Source organism: Xiphophorus maculatus, chromosome 1 (genome assembly GCF_002775205.1).
Source record: "Xiphophorus maculatus strain JP 163 A chromosome 1, X_maculatus-5.0-male, whole genome shotgun sequence".
Lineage (NCBI taxonomy): Eukaryota > Metazoa > Chordata > Actinopteri > Cyprinodontiformes > Poeciliidae > Xiphophorus > Xiphophorus maculatus.
Window position 1 is genome coordinate 27,929,846 of NC_036443.1, and position 19,463 is coordinate 27,949,308.

The window sequence follows — 19,463 nt, forward strand, 5'->3', positions numbered from 1 at the left end:
TTTTAAGGTGTGTCAAAGAAAGAAAAAAAAGAATCTTGAAAATAATCCCACATAATTCAGGTTCTTTCAGATTTGAACACAAAGACAGAACAGCGAGAGCCGATTCCCCCAGACAAAAACGTCTTTAAAGTTCCCAGTAGACTGAGTCTCTCACTAAATAGCTTTGTTGACTGCAACAAAACTGACCTCCTACCGCCACAGAGAAAATGACCACTTTCTCCCAACTTCCAAATGGCCAGGAGTTTGGGGGGTGGGAGCATGAGAGATACCACGACTGAAAATACAACAGACAATTGCTGACTCAATGTTTGTCAGGATATGGGAGGGAGGAAAATGTGTCCTTGACACCTTAAGCGGTTTTGGATTGAACACGACTTATTTTGACAGTTAGTTCTATATCACTGACATTTGGGAGGCAGACACAGAGAAACACACACACACACACTTCAAGACAAACATCTATTCTTCAAAGAATGGAGCGACACATTGAAATCATGCTTTAAAGCCACTAGAGAGATTTCTTTGTAACATCAACCATTTTGATAAATGTTTCCACCCACAGACAACATGTCATGGTCAGTTTTCATTTTGTTTGCAAATTTCCTTTAAATCATTACTTAATTAAAATAAAATCTACCCTCCTAAAAACAAACTTTTCTGTAGAAATGGCTCTGGTGACTTTAAGAAAGACATGAGAGAACTGAGCTGAATCCAGGTGTGTTTCTAGTTATTCATGTTTTTAATCCGATCAGCCCTTTAAATACACAGGTGGGCAAACTTCAGCTAATCCCGGAACTAATTTTTGTTTAGCAATTTACAAAAATTGTTCTAATTTTGAATACATTTGGCACACTTAATATCCCCAAAGTAAAAATTTTTCTGGATAATGTCTACAGCACTAACTTACTTGGCTGTTTTGTAAACTTTCAGTTGAATAAAGTTTGACAATTGCGTTAAAGTTTTGGCTATTGGCTGTTAAATAGTTATATTCATGCTCTTATTTTGAAGTGGGTGAAGAAGGTTTATGCAGTAGTTCCATTTCCTCTCCTCACGTTCTCCACCTGAGATGCGGTGCAGCAAATGACGTTTATTCTGTACCCAAAATGCAGCCTGTCGGTCTACAGCAAACAGTTGAAAATCTACTGATTTTCTACGTGCTTTACAAAGTCCTACCATGGTCTATTAGGCAAAATCAGCCACAGAGTTAGCAGTACTCAAGAACTATAAAACTGAAACCATGAGTGAAAGCTCTGTTCCAAACATTCACTTCCAGAAGCACAAACCACACAGGTGGTTATGCAATAATACATTTGATCCTGTGAAGTGCTATGTTCTAACACATGTTGTGTCATTGAGCTATAGTAAATGGTAGCATTTAGTGCTTTAGGGTTAGTGCAACTAACGTTTTAGTTAGCCTCCTTCACCACTGTTTAAATATGTTTGCCTGCATTCAGCAAGACATTTAACAGCATCTGAGAACACTGCATGGATATCTGGGTAATTTAGGAAATAAAATACAAGGAAATTGCCTATGAAAAGGACCAGTACACTCTGGAATGACCAGGCGTGATTATTAAAATCTTCAGCAATCATTTCGACCCAATTCACTATAAAAACCTTATGGTCTCTTCGATGCCTTGCATAGTTAAGATAATTATTTGGTCCCAACGCGGTTTCCTCCAGAACTGCTGTATTGCTCACTGCCTGGCAGACAGACTCATAACAAGCCCAATTGTAGCAGTTAGTCCCACTATGTCTGCACCTGCAGAACAGCTTATACCACAAAGAACTTGAGTCTGGCACTCAGACTGTGGTTGCACTTGAGTTTCAAAACTCAAGACTTCAGACTTGACTTAGATTTGAAGCCTGAAGACTTGAGACTTGTCATAGACCTGAAATGGACTCAAGATTTAGATATGGAGTTTCGGGAGCAATTAAAAAAGTGTTGACCACACGACTCACAGAAATGTAGGACTCAGAATATAATGGGCTCTCTGTAGTGTTTCTTGACAACATGTCAATAAAAGTACATAGACATGGCTTAAAAGTTCCTCTATTTTTATTTCATAGCATTAAAACCCATCAAGTGGCATTTGCAGTAACTCAGCCACAAATTGTTACCTTGAGAGAAATGTGCGTTTCATTTATTAACAAGAAATGTTTGTGGATCATGGGCTGTAAATGGTTCATAAGAAGTCCTTAATGTTTAATGAAGCATCGTAGTAACAATAACCACACAAATTCCTCTTAAGCTGAACTTTATAATGAGTAACTTTGGGTTATTTCAGAAGTAAATAAAACGTCTCTACCTGCAGAGATATAGGCAAAGACTTGTGGTTCTTTAAAAGAAAAGCACTTTGTTTAATTGACTCAGAGATTCAGCATTAATGTATTCCTCCAAGTATTTTTTTTTTAGAATAAATGCTCATTTATATTTTTGTTGGAAACAAAAATAATCCATGGTTGTTTTATTGGATGTAAAACTGAAAGTTCCAAAAAGTAAAAGTTTTGTAATTAGGCCTTTTCCACAGTTCTATGTTTCAGTCAGACTAGCAACCGATGTGAAAATGTTCATTTAGGTCATTACAAACTTGAGACCTGTTAATGTCTCAACAGTACCAACCAATTGCTTAACTACTAAGAGTGATACGACTTGAAGGGCGCATTAAAACACCAGTTGGAAAAGGTCAGGCTTAGATGAGTAAAATTAGGCCTGAACACCTTGCCACCCAAATCAAATTCCATAGAAGCTACTCCTCTAGAAGCTTGACTGCCATAGCCTTTGCTATTGATCTTGATCCCCTTGTGATGTTCCTCATCAACTAAAAAATAAACAAAACCCAATTTTCCATTGCTTTCTTCAGCATGCCTTAAAAGAAAGTAGAATTTTGTGAAATCCAGCAGTGAAAAGTTTTCATTGTCAGTGCACACAAAAAGAATCCACCACTGGATCGGATGTTTAAGAACAAAAACTTTTCGCATGCAAGGCACAGTCGTGACAATGACCAGGACCGGCCAGGTTTTATTGTGATGTGTACACCTGCATTATCATTACCCCCTTAATGAAAAACAGCAGCAACACAACACCATTATTTTCTACACTCCCCGAGGGCCAATGCAGGCTCCTTAGATCCTTAATCCAATCTGTTTACACACACCCACACACACAAACACTTGGCCTTACAAACTAAGAGCCATAAAATATGACTGTAACATATTGCACTATTATAGTTTGCTTTTAGAGGCCTCACTGTCACTCAGTTAATCTTAAGAATGCTGTTCTGGTTTACAAGTAACAGCTGAAAATCAAGAGAAACATGCTCCCATCTTGATAGACAACATGACTTATAGCTGCCCTGGCTAGCAACCTCTCGGATGTCTGGCCTGAGATATATGACGAACAGGCAATCGTGGGAGGACACAGAGTCCCTGAAATTCTTGTAAAAGTGGGGAGGGTGATGAATCTGCATCTGCTCTTAACCGTGCAGACACACTATAGTTATCATCAGTGAGGTCACGGGGTATCATCATGTGTTTGGTAGAGGATGTGTAACCTTGAAAAAGAATGAAAAAAGAGATGCCAAAATGCTTCAGGGAAGCCAGAAACCAAATGCCAGATGGATGCACTTTACTAAAAGCCTGACCACTGCCGCTGCTCGGTCGGTTGCGGCCTCAGCGTCGTGAAATCTGGGTGACGATGACATCACCCCACGCCCACATGAACCATACATGTGACGTGGCGGTGTGCTCCCCACCGGCAGCCTTTGGCACAGTGTTTGCTCTCAGTCGAGACGCAGTTGGGCCATAATTAGACATGCTGCTTCCTGTACAAAGACCTCCCTGTGTAATATTAATCATGTGAGGATAAAGTTGTAAATCCATCCCCTGCGGAAATTCCCCCGTCTTTCATGTGTTCTCCAAATGGAGAAGAGGGTTCTTTTTGCTTCGGTTTGAAAGAAGCCACCCTGGCCTTGAAACATGTGGCTAATAACAATTCCAATGCAGTGTTTTGTCAAAGAAAAGACAACAAAAAAGGCAAATCAGATCAACGTGATAAGCTGAAAATCTACCGCAACCCCCAGCGACCTGATCTTCAACGTTTGAGCTATGATGATGTGAAAAAATATTATGAGAAGATTTTATGGGGTATTTAGTGAAATTAGTTCATCTTCATGGAATATCATGGCATATAAAATGCCGCAGAATAATATTTTTGGTTTCCCAGCATTCATTTTCTTCTCTAAATTAGACCATTCGTCATGCACTCATTACAAAGACAGTCAATTTTGAACCAATTCCAATTGCCTCTAATTTCTAACTGAAATAATGCAAGATGCACATTTTTCATCCGCCTGACATCCATTGACTTTATTATTGTATGAAAATGCCAGAGCGGTGCTGCATAAACACTAAAAAAGTCATCATATTTCGCATTTTGAGACCGAGTTTACTGGTAGGTGTTGCACTCTGCACACAATCTATTAAAATCCAAATCAAATAAGAGAAAAGCTTTTTTCAATCATCATGCAAATAAGTGCTATATTAGAAAGCAGAGTTTGAAAAGTTGTTTGTTTCGTTCACTCACTTTTGCTTCAGATTAACTGCAAAATTTGGCTTGGAGGTAGCGCAGCTGACAAGAAATCACTTTAAGTAGCTGCAAAGAGCACGGAGTCCGAGCCATAGGCTACAAAACACCGACATGTTGTGTGCTTCTCCTTAATCAAGCTGTAAGTACAACAGAATTATTCTACATTCATCACGGACACCTAAGCTGTCACTGCTGTTTAATGAGTATCAATTAAGCTGTTTCAACAGACTAGCTCAGCACATACTGCAGACACAAACAGGCAGGCACAGCCCTAAGGAGAGGCTTCTTAACACCGAGCCACATTGGGCCTCAGACATAATTTAGGCTCGGTATCGGGGCTGGAATAAAGAAAAAAGAATCTGAGAAGAGATGTACAGAATTTCCATTTAATATGTTTTATCATTATTCTGGCATTTTGTCCCTTTTAAAGCACCCACATTACACCTGGGTACAACTTGGTATAGATTATTTGACAAATGCAAAATAATAATAATAATAAAAAACATTAAATGTGAAATTTATCTATTATGCAAACACATAAGAGGCTACATGTTTGCATTCAGGGATTACTTTATCAAAAAAAACGCACCTTTTAGTGGCAACTTTCATTTTATTAGAGTCTTTATTTTGAATTCAAAGTGCACCTCAGAGATGCATGGGGCAGAATAATAATGTGTTTAATAGAGTGCATGATCCACTGGACCCCCTGCTATGGGGAAAAACTAATTCTTGTCACTTAACATTCAGTTTGACATTAAAGCTTGTTTGCTGCTAACAAAAATTATCAAATGAGGCAGTCAGTATTTGAAAGCTCTGCTAATTAGAAAGCTGAAGTTTTACCCCTCAAAGCAGATCTTCTATAGAGAGAAGAGAAGCAACACATAACTTATTGTGCTGGTTTTATGGCACATTGGAGTCTTTACTTCTCTATTAAACAAACTTTTGAAAGCTAAGACATTGGTCAAAGGCAGTTGGCAAACTAATTTAAAGTCTGTTTATTCACTTTAGACCAGCAGAAAATACGTGGTGATTATTTGATATCCAAAACCCACATGACATCTTCTGAATTGTTAACACTACCTTGACATGAGTGTCTAGTACGCAACGTTTCAATTCGAAGCAGTGGACACACTTATACAAGATAAAATAACTTATCAGAGCCCAAAATATATCAATCAACATCTAAATGGAATTATCTGATAAATATTTATAACAAATTTAGATCAGACATTAAACTCTAGCCCATACTTGTTTTGCTTAATTTAAATACAATCATAAAATTCATATCAGGATTATATAAATTCAGGATATATTATTGGGATGTTTAATCTCAGTAAATTTGATTATTTGTTTGTGTTACCCCAAGATAGCTTCTTCAATAAAGCATACAGATTCAAATTTTATATATACATCTCTGGAAAAATATTAAGAGACAACTGTTAAGAGAAAACCTCTTGTTTATTCCACCAAACATTGATTTCTTAACTCTTCCTGAGTTAAAACATTAGTATTGTTGTTTCTAAATGAATATGAACTTGTTTTCTTTGCATTATTTGAGGTGCATTTTTTTTATTATTTTGATCATTTGTCATTTTCTGCAAATAAGTGCTAAATTTTGCTTGGAATTTCAGAGACATGTCATCAGTAGTTCATAGAATAAAAGAACAATATTCATTCAACATATATCTATAAAAAGTTATATCAGAGAAACCGATTATTTTAAGTGGTGTCTTACATTTTTTCCAGAGCTATAACAAGAAGAAGAAAGTTTTACAGAGTTATTTTTTTCACCTTTACTTGTACTGCTAAATCTCATTGAGACATGAGTTTTCACTTTCAAGAGCGACCTGCTGATTTGGTGCCATTGTTCTGCTATAACTGGTTGATGATCTCTATCACAGGACTTAGTTTCACCAAAGGCAGCTTGGCAGTATTAAAAGGCATAATGTGGGAGACATTTTTTCCGCTGCCAGAGAGTGGCTGGATTGTACAGAGAGTGAAAGCCTCTATTTGACCCCAGAAGAGAGAGACAGACGATCAGAGGCCATCAAGGTGAACAGCAACGCTGGAACATTGACTGGATTCATCAAATTAGCTTCCATGTAATTGTACTGCATGACGACTCGTAAAACATGTCGGCCATAAAGCTGTCAGGAAGCCATCAGCTTGGTGCTAAATGAAGTTACAAAAGGTGCAAGGTTCACAACTTCATACAGTGGAAGAGTAAAGCGTCCAGCAGCACAGAGACTGGCTGTGACCTCATCATTTGTGGTAACCATAGCAATCAGAAAACCCATACTGGTTGGGAGTTGGTATTTATTGCTTATTAAAACACAACAATTAGAAAAAACGTTGTCTCTACTAGTCCAAAAAGCTATTCTATTTTTCATTAACAATAAGCGAAAGACATCCTAGATTTGGTGTGTATTTTGTATGTGCAATTTAATACTCACAATTAGATCTGCTGATTTCGACAATGCACCTCAGCAGAGACTTGATAAATAATTTTCCAAACCTCCACAACACCTGACTGCATATTTAGCAGTCTGACCTCCCAGAGACTCGCGGAGCATGCAGTGCGACGGCAGTTTACCTTTGTAATTGTTACAGATCACGCCATTAGCACAATATTGTCATAGCTCCTGCTCCCGCAGTCTGCAGCAGCTGAGGGTTAATTTGCATAATAAATCTTAATTGAAGCTCATTAAGGATTTGATAAGAAGCAAATCAGGTACACCGCCGGATAACTTAAGATTAATGTTTTCTCCGTCTTTAGGCGCTCGCGTATTAAAGAGAAATGTCACGTTCATTAGCAGAAGTTTAAGACCGCCGTGCATCAGGTGAAGTTTAACTTTAGCAGTAGGAATAGGCTGGGGTGAAATTCTCAGGGTAACAGTAAAAATAAAAATGAATGTGTAACATGATTTTCTTTAATTTAGCACAGGATAGCAGCAATTTCTAATTATTGCTGCTAAATTACATTATAAAAATGTTATCTATAACTTGGCTCAAGGAAAATTAATAACAAGCCATTTTCCTTGAGCTGGGGCATCTGGCTCAAGAAAAATGAGCCAGATGCCCCAGGCTCATTTTGGAAGTTTTTCCAATCAACAGATTTATTTTTGCAGAGCTTTACAATATTTTGAATTTGTTGCTGTCTGTGTGGAATAACACAGAGTCAAAAAAACTTTTATTAACTGGTCGTTAGCAGAGCTATCTGCTGATGTAACAGTTCTGCAGTCAGCTGCATAATAGCAATGCCAAGTTAGTAATAGCATTAACGGGAGGCATTCCTTTAGCTTCCACCCATAATTTTTCAAATAACCAACATTATTTCTGGTTAACTACAAAAATGCACAGGAATGACTAATAGTTTCCTGAAACCAAGTATTAAACTATTCACGACTGTTGTGTAATCACTTCAAAATTAAATCACCATTAAAAGCATATATAATAACAATGATTTTACACACTCCAATTTTTTTCTGATCTATTAAACGAAGTATCTCTGAGTATATAACAGACATTTCAACCACCAATGAGTGCTAAATGTTAAACACAGCAGCATTTTAGACTTTATAACTGCCAAGGAAGACTATTAAAATTCAGTTTGCCTTCACGAGGTACGTACATAAACTACAGGAATGGTCCGCTGCCACAAAACAGCTACAAGGTGAGTTATTTCTGTTTGGATGTATGTGGTGGTATTTGTCTTAATAACTGGAACATAGATTAAACTCAGTCTTCATTCCAATATTTTATGATAATTTTTGATCATTCTGTTGACGACATTTGAGGAAAGATGAAGTTTCTTGTTTCCTCGTCATGTAAAGCAGCTTGAATTGCTTGTTGCTAAAATGTCCTACACAAATAAACTAGCTGTGCCTGTTGGATTTCTTCCCAGCTTGCCAGAATTACCAAGGGTCTGCTTATACTCCAAGATAATACACTTTTTTTTTTAGCTGAATTACCTCCATTTTGTTAATCGCATTAATTCATCAAAGAGACAAAGACAAAACTTCCTGCAGTCCTCCACAAGAAAAGCCCTTCGCATAAATGAACTGCACATATAAGATATTTAAAAGCTAATGAAACAGCTTAGAGTTTCCTCTTTGCTCATATAAACTCAACAGTCTCAATGCAGGGAGTTCTGTGTGTTCAGCTGCAGACTGTAATTGTCTGTGACATCATTAAACAAAGGTAATTTGACTGTTAATATAAATAACATACTATATGGTATTATTACTTCCACCGCTACTGCTACTAATAATAAAAATAAAACTGATTACATTTAAGCTGCTCTTGTGCATTAACTTCAGCTTCTAATAACACTCCTCGCATTATTTTAACACATTTTAGCAAAACTAACATTTAGAACTGTGATAAATTTGCACACAGTGAGCCTGATCATGATGTTAAAATTTCTTTTTATTACACGCCTAGCCGAAACAGGTAAGGGAGGTTCAGTCCAGGGCAAATCTGCTCCAAACAAGAAGAAAACTTCCTCTGGCACTTTCATAAAAGAACTGTAGGAACAGCATGATGGAAAACTTGTGATTTTAAATGCCGTGGGTATTTTTAAAAGCTTGGCATACTTACTAAAGGTAACTGGTCCATGCTTTTTTTTTTTTTAGATTGAAATCCTGATTATTTTAATTACAGTTTGGAGAAATGCATTCAGCGTTCTTCCATTTGAATGAAAGCACAAGAGGAACGGCAGCCCGTTCGCTGCCTGTCTGAAATCAGAGAGGCCTGATTTTTAAAGCTCCTAAGAACCTCTTTCAGAAAGACATCTCCGGTTAGGCTAACCTGATCCGGCTGTGATTGTTTTCGAGAAACCTCCAAACCATATGGCCTGCATACATGCCCTCTGCCTGACTACACATGTAGGTCAACTACTACAAGATGGATGTCTTCACTTAAATCATCTCAACTTTGTATGGACACAGATTATGTGTTGACACAACTGCAGAGGATATAAATTACCAAGTTCTAAACTGTAGTGGGAAATGAATATCATTGGAATAACACAAAGCATATGAGCTGCAGTGAGTTTTACCATAAACCACGACAAACCATACCTGCTCTGTGGAAATCAATAGCAGGCCCACTGTGCTACTGTATTAACTGCAAGCTTGCCTTGCACTCTTATCCTCTAAATCCACATAAATGAACAATCTAAGCTATAAAGTCTCCTCCCCATATTCCTCTGTAAATCATTATATCTGTAGGGACCTCGACAAAATACCATAACATAATTTCTTTTGTACTTGGAATGTCTGGCAGAAATAATGAGTTTCAGCCTCCCCGCAATAAACTCTCCCAATATTCCAGTTATTGTCAGGCTTAATGAGTAAAAGAGAGGAAAAAAAAAGAAAAACATAACAAGAAATAGTGGCTTTTCTGCAGCAATGATCACACGGAAACATTATCCACATGAATCACCTCCGACGGCATATCAAATTGTGTCATTTGCCTGGAAACTAGTACAGGTCTCAGAGGGAAGGAGAGGTGAATGAGCGGTTGCTGTAGAGAGGTGCAACATGGCGCAGGAAACTTGCCTTGAGACCCATCATAACAGGCTGTTTTTTTTTTCCACACAGGAGAGCGAGATCACTGCGCTGGAGGGCAACGGGAGTCTCGCTTCTTATCACCTAGACAGCGCACCGCCTCGTTGGCCTCGCGCGCAAACAAAAGGCTTCCACAAACCACTCGCTATCTAAACTTGTCACCTACATGTATGATAAAACACGCCGAGATCATCCTCACGCCACCTGACTCCATGCTACATTTTTTTCCCTGCTGCAGACACAAAACTAGCTGATGAGGAGAAAGTTATTAAGGAGCGTCTCTATGGGAGCGCTTGAAAGTTGGAGAATTGCAAGCTTTGCAACAAAGTGAAAGTTTGCTTTTGCTCACAAGCTACTAAAAAATTTCAAGGCTGGATTTGATCAAAACAAAACATCCGCCTTGTTGACATGAATTCAGAGAGATGCTGCTCAGAGAAAACACACACTTTTAATGACTGCTAATGATAACGCTCCCCTGTAACTTTATCTAAAGTTCTCTTAAGGCTATGAAAGAAGTACACTAACGAACCCAAAGGTATGTGATCTGGTGTTAAACAGGTTTTTCAGAGCTGATAAAAAATGCATCTTAAAACTGCTTCAACTGTAGCATGATTTTCAAGGCCAAACGGGAGGCTTGCCTCCCTGTTTTTATGGATTCCTTCCTAAATTAAGAGGATTTTCAAACATCAAAAAGAAATAAATGAGTCATTTGTTATGTTTTGACAAATCTTGCAATGATTATTACAGTAGAAACATCTGATAAATAAGAACAAAACAATCCTCTTTACCTATGCCAGAAATTAATTCTGCCTTAAAATCAGAAATTTTATTTCAACTCAAATATAAAAAAGTAAAAACAACTTCTTAATTTTAAATTTTGTGATAAACGACCCACACAATATCAGAAAAACATCTAATTGCAATACTATTTCTAAAATGATCACACCAGTTCTGATTAACCTACATTTCTCTGGCTCTGTTCTATCTGTGCCATTTCAAAACCTCCTCTCCACTCTGTGAGCTTTGAGACCTCAAACAGTAAAAATATACACCAGGTTGTCCATTAAGGGCAATAGGAGTCCATACAAGTGGTCAAATATATTATTGATCTGCATAGCAGAAATGCTATGTTGAAATACGGGAATCAATGTTGAAATATAATATTCAACCGAATATTGCTTCCAAGCAGTGATTGCAATTTGCCCACTGAGAATTGTGATAAATCCTAATATAAAACAAATGCAAAAAAAAACAAAGTGATCAAAATTATGTGTGTCCAAATGTTGGAATGTGACATGGGATAAAAGTGGCTGCAAAATTTATTCATTTCTCACAGTTACAGTAATTACTTTTAAAAAGGAGCACAATTTCTATCACCTTAACGGCACTGGCAGTAATATAGCAAGACAATGTGCAAATGTGACCAGAAGAAAATAGATGAATACATCTCCCCCTCCCCTGCTTGTTGCTGCTCACTTCCAATCAGCTGAGTGAAAGAAGACTATCAGACATGCCCTGTGTTTACAACAAACTTGAATTTAGCTGACATGGAAAGTAACATACCAAAATTATTAGTTTCTAATAATGTTATGATGTTATAATACTACAGGTGGAAAACTACCATTGGCATAACTGTTAAGCAGCAGACTGCAGGCTAGCTATCTCGGCAAATAGACTAATAACCTGCTAATTTCAACATATTATAATCCCAGTATTACTCTATAAAGAACAAATATGCTAAAATAAATATATAAATAAAATAAAGTACATACTGTGCAATAAGCAACAATTGAATTTAGCAAGAGTTCTATATTTTTTTGTAAATCTATGTATCACAATCAAAATTAAAATAAATATTGTAGATTTAACTGAAAGAATCAATGTTTGCTTATTTTTGCAGCAGTATGAATGCCACCCATGTTTATGATAGCACGAGGATCCCATGCTGGCCCAGGCTTCATTCGAGCAAATACTTAAAAAATATACTTAAAAGTCTCTTACAAGAGTTGAATTGTGAGATTACTGAAAGATTTTCATTCAAAAGGGGCCAAAGTATTTCACTTTCCACTGTAATTCAACACAAATTGTTTGTGAAATCATACCCACTTCAATCTAAGCTGTGAGAACAGAAAACAAACGATCTAAGAACCCGACAGACCCAGCACAATCCGGACACAGCAGACGTGGATTTAGAGTCAACATAAGGTCCTTTCAAACTCAGGAGCTGTTGAGAATATTTACATGAAAGAAAGAAACAAAAAATAAAATAACAAAAGTAATAGGTTTTCTAAACACGCAGGTTACTTTTTATCTGCTTATTTTTTCTCAAACATCTTTGAAATTTAGTCTACCTCTGATCTAAAGAAAAAGAGAGACAACTGAACGAGTCCTAATCTGATATTTCCAGGCCTTACATTTTCTGCTGCTTTCCCCGCAGATTTTCTCATCCCGAGCCTACTTCCCTTTTTCTACTTAAACTGGATAAACAACATCTGCCTTGATCGTAGGATGTTTTTCCTGAACAAACCACTTAGGAGGAGTTTCTGCTAGCCAATTCCCACAAGCTGCTGTCAGTCACTCGCTGGCACTGCAACACTTAATGCCTTTGTCTGTTCTCCAATTTATCTTGTTAACAGCAAATTGGGCTAACGGCTTGAAGCACGGAGCTATTGTAAAAAAAAAAAAAAAAAAAAAGAAACTGTTAGGGGAGTACTCCCACGGCCACAGAATAACATATGGCCCCCTTCACTCAAAAATGCATCCCGAGCACTTATAGGGCTTCGTGTTTACACCGTATATAAACCTGATACACAAATTCCATCTTGGACACGGCGGCCTGTTAGCCTCTGGCTTTGTGATGCCTGCCCAGTAATAAAGCAAAGCTTTAGTGCAGCCTATTCTGCACCGGTGAGTAATTGGCATTCTAAATTACCATACAGACCATGTTTGCAAAGGAAGTAAATCTGTGAATAACTGGCCTTTACTTGTGCAAGCATTCACAAATATTACTAGGTATTTGTGGAAAGGGTGGGGGGAGGACGAGGGTCGTGATATTACAATCCTTAAAAAAGGACAAGCAAACAGGATGCTGAATCCGGAGGATAAATGTCTAAACTGGCAATGGGGTTCGTTTTGGAGGAAAAAAAAAACAAAACAATTTTCACCAAGAGAGAGATGCTGCATCTTTAAGAGCGCCACCAAAGACAAAAAAAAAGGAAAAAAAAATGAAACCTATTCCTTTGCATCTTCCATGCTCTTATTCCAATACTGCTCTCTCCTTGTTCCCCCTCCACACATCATTAAACATATTATTATAACATGACTGTCAGCCCGCGCCTCTCCTCGCTCCGTTCTTGCTCTGCCAGGTAATCAATTTGTCGTCACTCTCTGTAACCCCAGTAAAGTCATCAAGTGAAATGAGTTACAGCTGCAAAGAGCCTTCAAGAATACAGGAGAGAGGGAGGGGGGGAGAGGGGTGAGTAGTAGTGGGGGGGAGTGGAAAGGGGAGGGGGACAAAAAAAAGCGAGAAAAATGACAACACAGCCCAGGAATATTCCACCGCTTGATAGCACATCCCAGGTCTTGAAGATGAAATATTAATGCACAATTTGTTTATCTGCGGGCCCACATCTCTCCGGTGCCGAGCTGTTAATTTTCTATCGGCACAGACAACGGATCAGTCAGTCATGAACTCTTCACAGCCATTACCGGGAGACATTTTGATTAAGTATTCCTAATGTAGTGGATAGGAAAGAATGAAAACACTCTGCCTGCCAACTTTTGATTGACCATTAAGCCACTGATGAATGTGCCTGTCAAAGAGGAGACAATTACCTCAACAATGAAGAAACTCTTCTGGAAGGCTTATTTCTCTGTAGGGCTGACACATTTACCAGAGTACAGGCGAGGCAGCTGAGAGCGTGTAAAGGGATCACTTAGGCATCTTCTCAAAAGTTCTCCGAATAAAAGCTGGGGGCATTGTTTTGCAGAAAAGGCGGCTTTTCCGAAGCCTCGGGGTGTGAGGTGGGGGGCGGGGGGGGAGAAAAAAATAGTTACTGTGCGAATGTATGGCGATGTGAGCGACCGTGTGTGTAAACTGAGAGTGTGTCGGGCAGATAAGGGTCTCAGTATCTTAAGCGGCTGCAAAGAGATGCTATTATTTGGCAGAGAACAATCGCCATCTGGTTGCTACATCCGCAGCCGTAATAAAGACTGATAACTCCTCGACGCACCACAACCAAGTAATTGCATCCTCAGAACGCCGGAATGCCCTTGATCAATCTGGGTTTAATCCAGCAGCTCCATCACTGCTGAAGCTGTTTGTTTTAAGGGAAGTTTCAGGAAAAATGGAGTGCAGGAAATGAAAGAGGCGGCGTTACGTTGAGTTTTGTGACTGTGGTCAGAATTTTTCTACATTTTTTTTTCTATTCCTGTAAACATGAGATCATAAAAAAAAGCATCAGAAGATGAAGATGGTGAATTCCACAAGCAAATGATGTGGCCTTCTGTACAAAAAAAACAAAACAAATCAGTGTGTTGTAGAGGTGTGCTTTACTCTTTTTCTCCTGGATAGACCTCACGTAAGTAAGTGTGTAAGTGTGTGTGTGTGAGGGCGTGCAACCCATTCTCCATTTGTCCATAAGATTATGAAGAGTTCATACAGAGTTCATCTGCTACGGATACAGCGGCAGCAGCACATCTTTCAGCCCCTCTCTTCTTCATGCGGGTCAAATCAAAACACCCTCAGAAATTTTGTTGTTTTTTATTCAGCTGTGAGAAAAAGTTTCTAAACAGTGAGTGAATAAACGCCCTGCAGCTGCTTTTAGCATGATAAAGGAAGAAATAAACAACAATTATGCCTTTAACTCTCTTATAGACATGGGCTGGGTATTCAGGTATTGACTTTTCAAATCACTTAAATTTTCCCTGAATACGTTCCTACGATCTGCTAAAGGGAAAGAAACAAAGTGACCAGATTATTTCCCCGACTTTAGAGTAACCTTAACCTTTCCCTCCCCCGCCTGCTGCTGCAGACTGCCAGTCAGCTGGCTAAAAGAAAGGAACTACACTTTTCATTCACTTACAAAAAAACAAATATTCTAATTTTGTAAATATCTACAATTGTGAAAGTAAAAACTAAAAGTTGCTCGCTGGTTTAAAGAGCAGATAGCCCAACTTACCTGGCTAATAGCATATTATTATACTTCCACTGCTGCTCAAGAAGACACAGCATAACATAAATGTTTAACATTCTGCAAAAAACTACCACTTAGTTCTGTATCAGCTTTTTATGTTTCTGCTTAAGTATAATCCTCCTAATTAGAATAACAATGAATAAATATTATATGTATATATATCATTCCTAAAGTACAAATCAGTATTATTTACTTTAGCAGCTTTAGGTTTATGAAAAACAATTAAATCAAGTTATGCATTTTATTTATTGTTTACCAAACTCATAACTTTATTTATCATCATATTACCCCTCCCCTCCTTCTCATAACTGTTTGAATAATTAGTTTTATGCTACATGTACCCCCCACCTTGCTGCTATCACATTGGACCTGAGCCCAAAGTGAACCCTGATGGGTCCCATCCGGAGGTCCCTGAAGAAAATACAGCTGTTCGGAGTCTGCGTTCAGATTATTTACAGTTATATAACTCTGTCCTGAATAAACTACAAAATTCCTGCTTAGCTGGGGGCTCCTTGGGACACACAGGAGGAAGGAGGTGGAGGGGAGGCGGAGGGGAGGCGGAGGAGGGTGGGGGGGGGTCCCACTGGATTAAAGTTTGAATTGTGTTTAAAACCGGTTTCCACACAGAAAAGAAAAAGAAAATCCCACTCGTGTTAAGAAGGTTCTCTTTTTGTCGCTTACCCGCAGCCCGTTTGGGAGCCTGCTGCTTCCTCCGTGGCATTTTTGCTTTTCTTTCTCTTTCTGGAGTCGCAGCTCACTTCACTGTGTCCAGGTGAAATCTGAATGCGGTCTGTACGATAGTCCATGCATACACACGCGCGCGCGCACACACACTCAACCGCACGCACACGGAGCAGAGAGTGCGGAGTGTGTGTTAAGTCTCTATTTCTCCCTCCCCGAGTTGCTCGGTGCGTTTTTTAACAAAAAAAAAAAAAGAAAGAAAAGAATCCAAAGAAGGGCTCGTTTTCAAAAGCGAGGAGCAGATGTTTCAACCGCGGGCTCTCTGTTCACCTTCCTCTTCTTCCTCTTCCTCCGGGCTGCGAGTCGACTCTTTTCACCATCAGCTTTTGTCCATCAGTGCCTCGTACGTTGATCGATGTGTGTCAGTCAGTCAGTCAGAGAGTCCCGGCAGAGCGGCTGTTGTGGTTTTCTTCCGTCCGTGGATAAAAATGTGCGCGTAAAAATGAAGAAAAGGCGTTCTGGTAATGGTACGGTGGATTACGCACGGTGCAGGCGGAGGGGGAGAGGCGATGCCAGCAGACATCGATCCATAGAACAAACTGAACATTAAAAACTCCTCCCTCCTCGCCTGGACTTGATGATGGCAGCGAGACATTTGTTACACTAGATAACCATGAGTTTATTAAAGGAACAGAGGCCAGAGAAAAGACACGGGAGCCGGGGCTGTGTGTGCCGCGGCTGCTTTCTGTCACTCTCTGCTTTTCTCTGGCTTTTCTGCCTCACAGCTTCCGCTCTGCTCGCTGGAAGAAGTTTGAAATATCTCACACAAAAAAAGAAAAAGAAAAATGAATGAAGTTGCTCGAATCACACGCCGGTCGTAAGAACATTCAGGTAGATTTCAGTAAATTAAAATATCAAAATATCACCGAAAATCTCATTTATATCCATTACAACTCAAAAATGTAACTCCGTCAAATGCATTACACACACAATTATGTATTTCAAATCATTTCTTTTAAGTTAGCTGAAAAAAAAATAACTATAAGAACATACAATAACCTAAAAGACGTAATTGCTAAGGAAAGTCTGTTGCAATTATGGATGGAAAGTTGAGTGGAAGGAAAAAAATGCATATTCATCAGTTTATCTAAATACTTCAGAATATCACCAGAAAGCTCATTTGTTTCAGCAGTTTAATTCCAAAGATGAAACTCCTCCACAGTCATTATGGTGGTATGTTTCAGCTCTTCATTTCAGTATATTTTGATGAGCAGGAATCAAAAACTGAACTTTAAAATGATTTTTAATACAAAAATGTTTTAACCTTTTAAAGGCCTTTACACTCACAACAATGATGGTTACCCTCACTTACCTTCACATTGCGAACAGTCCTCAAGTTATTACTTATATTTATATTTAAGCACTTATGTGTGGTGAAACAATAAAACTTACAACAGGAGAGGACAGAATGTGTCTGGTTTCCAAGAATGAAACTAGAACCCTAGGATTACCCATTTTCATAAATAAAACTTTAACAAATCATAAAAATAACTTTGTCCAAGTTTCTCCAGACCATTTCTTTGTATTAGGATAAAAGACAAAATGTTATTGTGAAAGACAAAATGCTGTATGAAATCGCAGTTATCTTATAGGCTAAATATTTAAGATTTTGAAAAAAAGAAGTCTGTTATAACAATAAAAGGCCCTTTTCCTTAGTGCTTTAGTGCGTACAGTCTAAAGAGGCAAGCGTTGTCCATCAAAAACATGTTCAGGAATAAAAAGATGGATAACGTTTTTGTTGTTTCAAGTGTGCCACCCCTGACATGTTGCCACCCTGGACACTGAGCCACGTCACCCATATGAAAAACTAAAACTAGTCAAGCAGAGGTTTTACTCTTGTATGTATAAAAATTTTAGAAATTTACCAAAACTTGAAAAGCAAAGCCAACCAAAAGTCAGACATACAGGAAAATAAGACAAAGGATTATCATAGCTATAAGACTTTAACTCCTTTACTAAAAGGGACGGAAAAGGAAAGTGAAAGTTGTTTCAGTTTACTCCTCACCATGTTATTCTAAAACTGTTTTCTTCACTCTTTACACCTAAAACAATATTTTCCTAAAGCATTCTTTCTCACCACATCCTCCTTATGTGGTTGTTGCCCCACAAAGGCTCGCTTTCTCTTTTAAAAGCCTCTCATGACCTAATCAAATATGAAGCTGAGGTGATGGATGACTTCATTTCAGAGAGACAACACCCCTCAGAGATCCAGGCTCGCCCCGCATTACAAATGGCTTCCTGATAATATTCCATCACCCTATTTTGTGTCTGTCACTCATTTCACCAATGATACCCGAGACCTCCCGTGAACTCCACCTGAACTTGTGCGATCAATCATGGCTCAGATCAAGCTTGAGCCTTACCTGTTTGACAGCTCCTAACACCCTGTGTGTACACAAAGCGTACGCGCAGCGTAGCAGCCGTTGCAGCGGTGCCCACCGCCGCCTCACCTTATCTCTCCATGAAAGGCCTCGCTCCACTGCAACCCACACCCACGCTGTATCCGTGCCACAGCTGCCTCTCCATGCCTTTACGCCCCAAACTGTGAAAAAAAAAAGAAAAAAGTTTCTCATCATTTACAACTTTTTACCGGCCACTCATGCGTGACATCCGTGTGCAGATGGCGGAGTCTGTCATCCTTTGAGTCTTTATGAGTTTCTCCTACAATCACACGCCTGCCATTCGCATACCTGGCTGCGTTAGGAATTTACTCAACATGTTCCTTTTTAGTTGTTTATATATATATATATATATATATGTATATATATATATATATATAAAGTTGGTGGAAAGAACCTGTGGCTTTCATCACACTCATTAGCAAACAGAGCTGCTTCTCTAACAACAAACAACAAACAACAGTTTGACCATAATTTGCATGTACAGTGCCCTTCACATTTTTTGGGACCACTGATAAAGATTTGTAAAAAGCAGTAAAATACAGTGATCTTTTTTTTCAGAAACATTCCACATTGATTTTCTTTTTACTTTAATATTTTTATTCTGAGATGAACATTTCACATTACAAAATGTCTTCTTTAATTTTTTTCTCCATTAGATTCGTCCCTGATAATTGTAAGATTTGATCAGTGTCGGTATACGTTTAGTGATCCATCACTTACTGCACAAAGGCCTGTCCTCCTAGCCGCTCTTCAAAATGGTAAGACAAGAGAACATGCCATACATGGATATTGGATTTTCTGAAAATGGCTGCACAAAAACATTGGCAGTGTTTTCAGTGCTCACAAGAACTTTTGAGCCACAGTTTGGAATATATACAGCTCTGGAAAAAATTAAGAGACCGCTGCACTGAACCTCATTGAAAACCTCATGGTTATTCCACCAAATGTCGATTTCTGAACTCTTCCT

The 19,463-nt window shown here is 38.6% G+C and overlaps 1 protein-coding gene across 1 annotated transcript in view; it reads right to left on the reverse strand.

The window, feature by feature from the left end:
- tshz2 (teashirt zinc finger homeobox 2) overlaps positions 1-16,776 on the reverse strand; it is a 54,434-nt gene extending 37,658 nt beyond the window's left edge. The window contains exon 1 of the mRNA XM_023341331.1: positions 16,035-16,776. Coding sequence (XP_023197099.1) covers positions 16,035-16,074 — 40 coding nt within the window. The 5' untranslated portion in view covers positions 16,075-16,776. The remainder of the gene's footprint in view (positions 1-16,034) is intronic.
- Between the last annotated feature and the right edge of the window lie 2,687 nt (positions 16,777-19,463).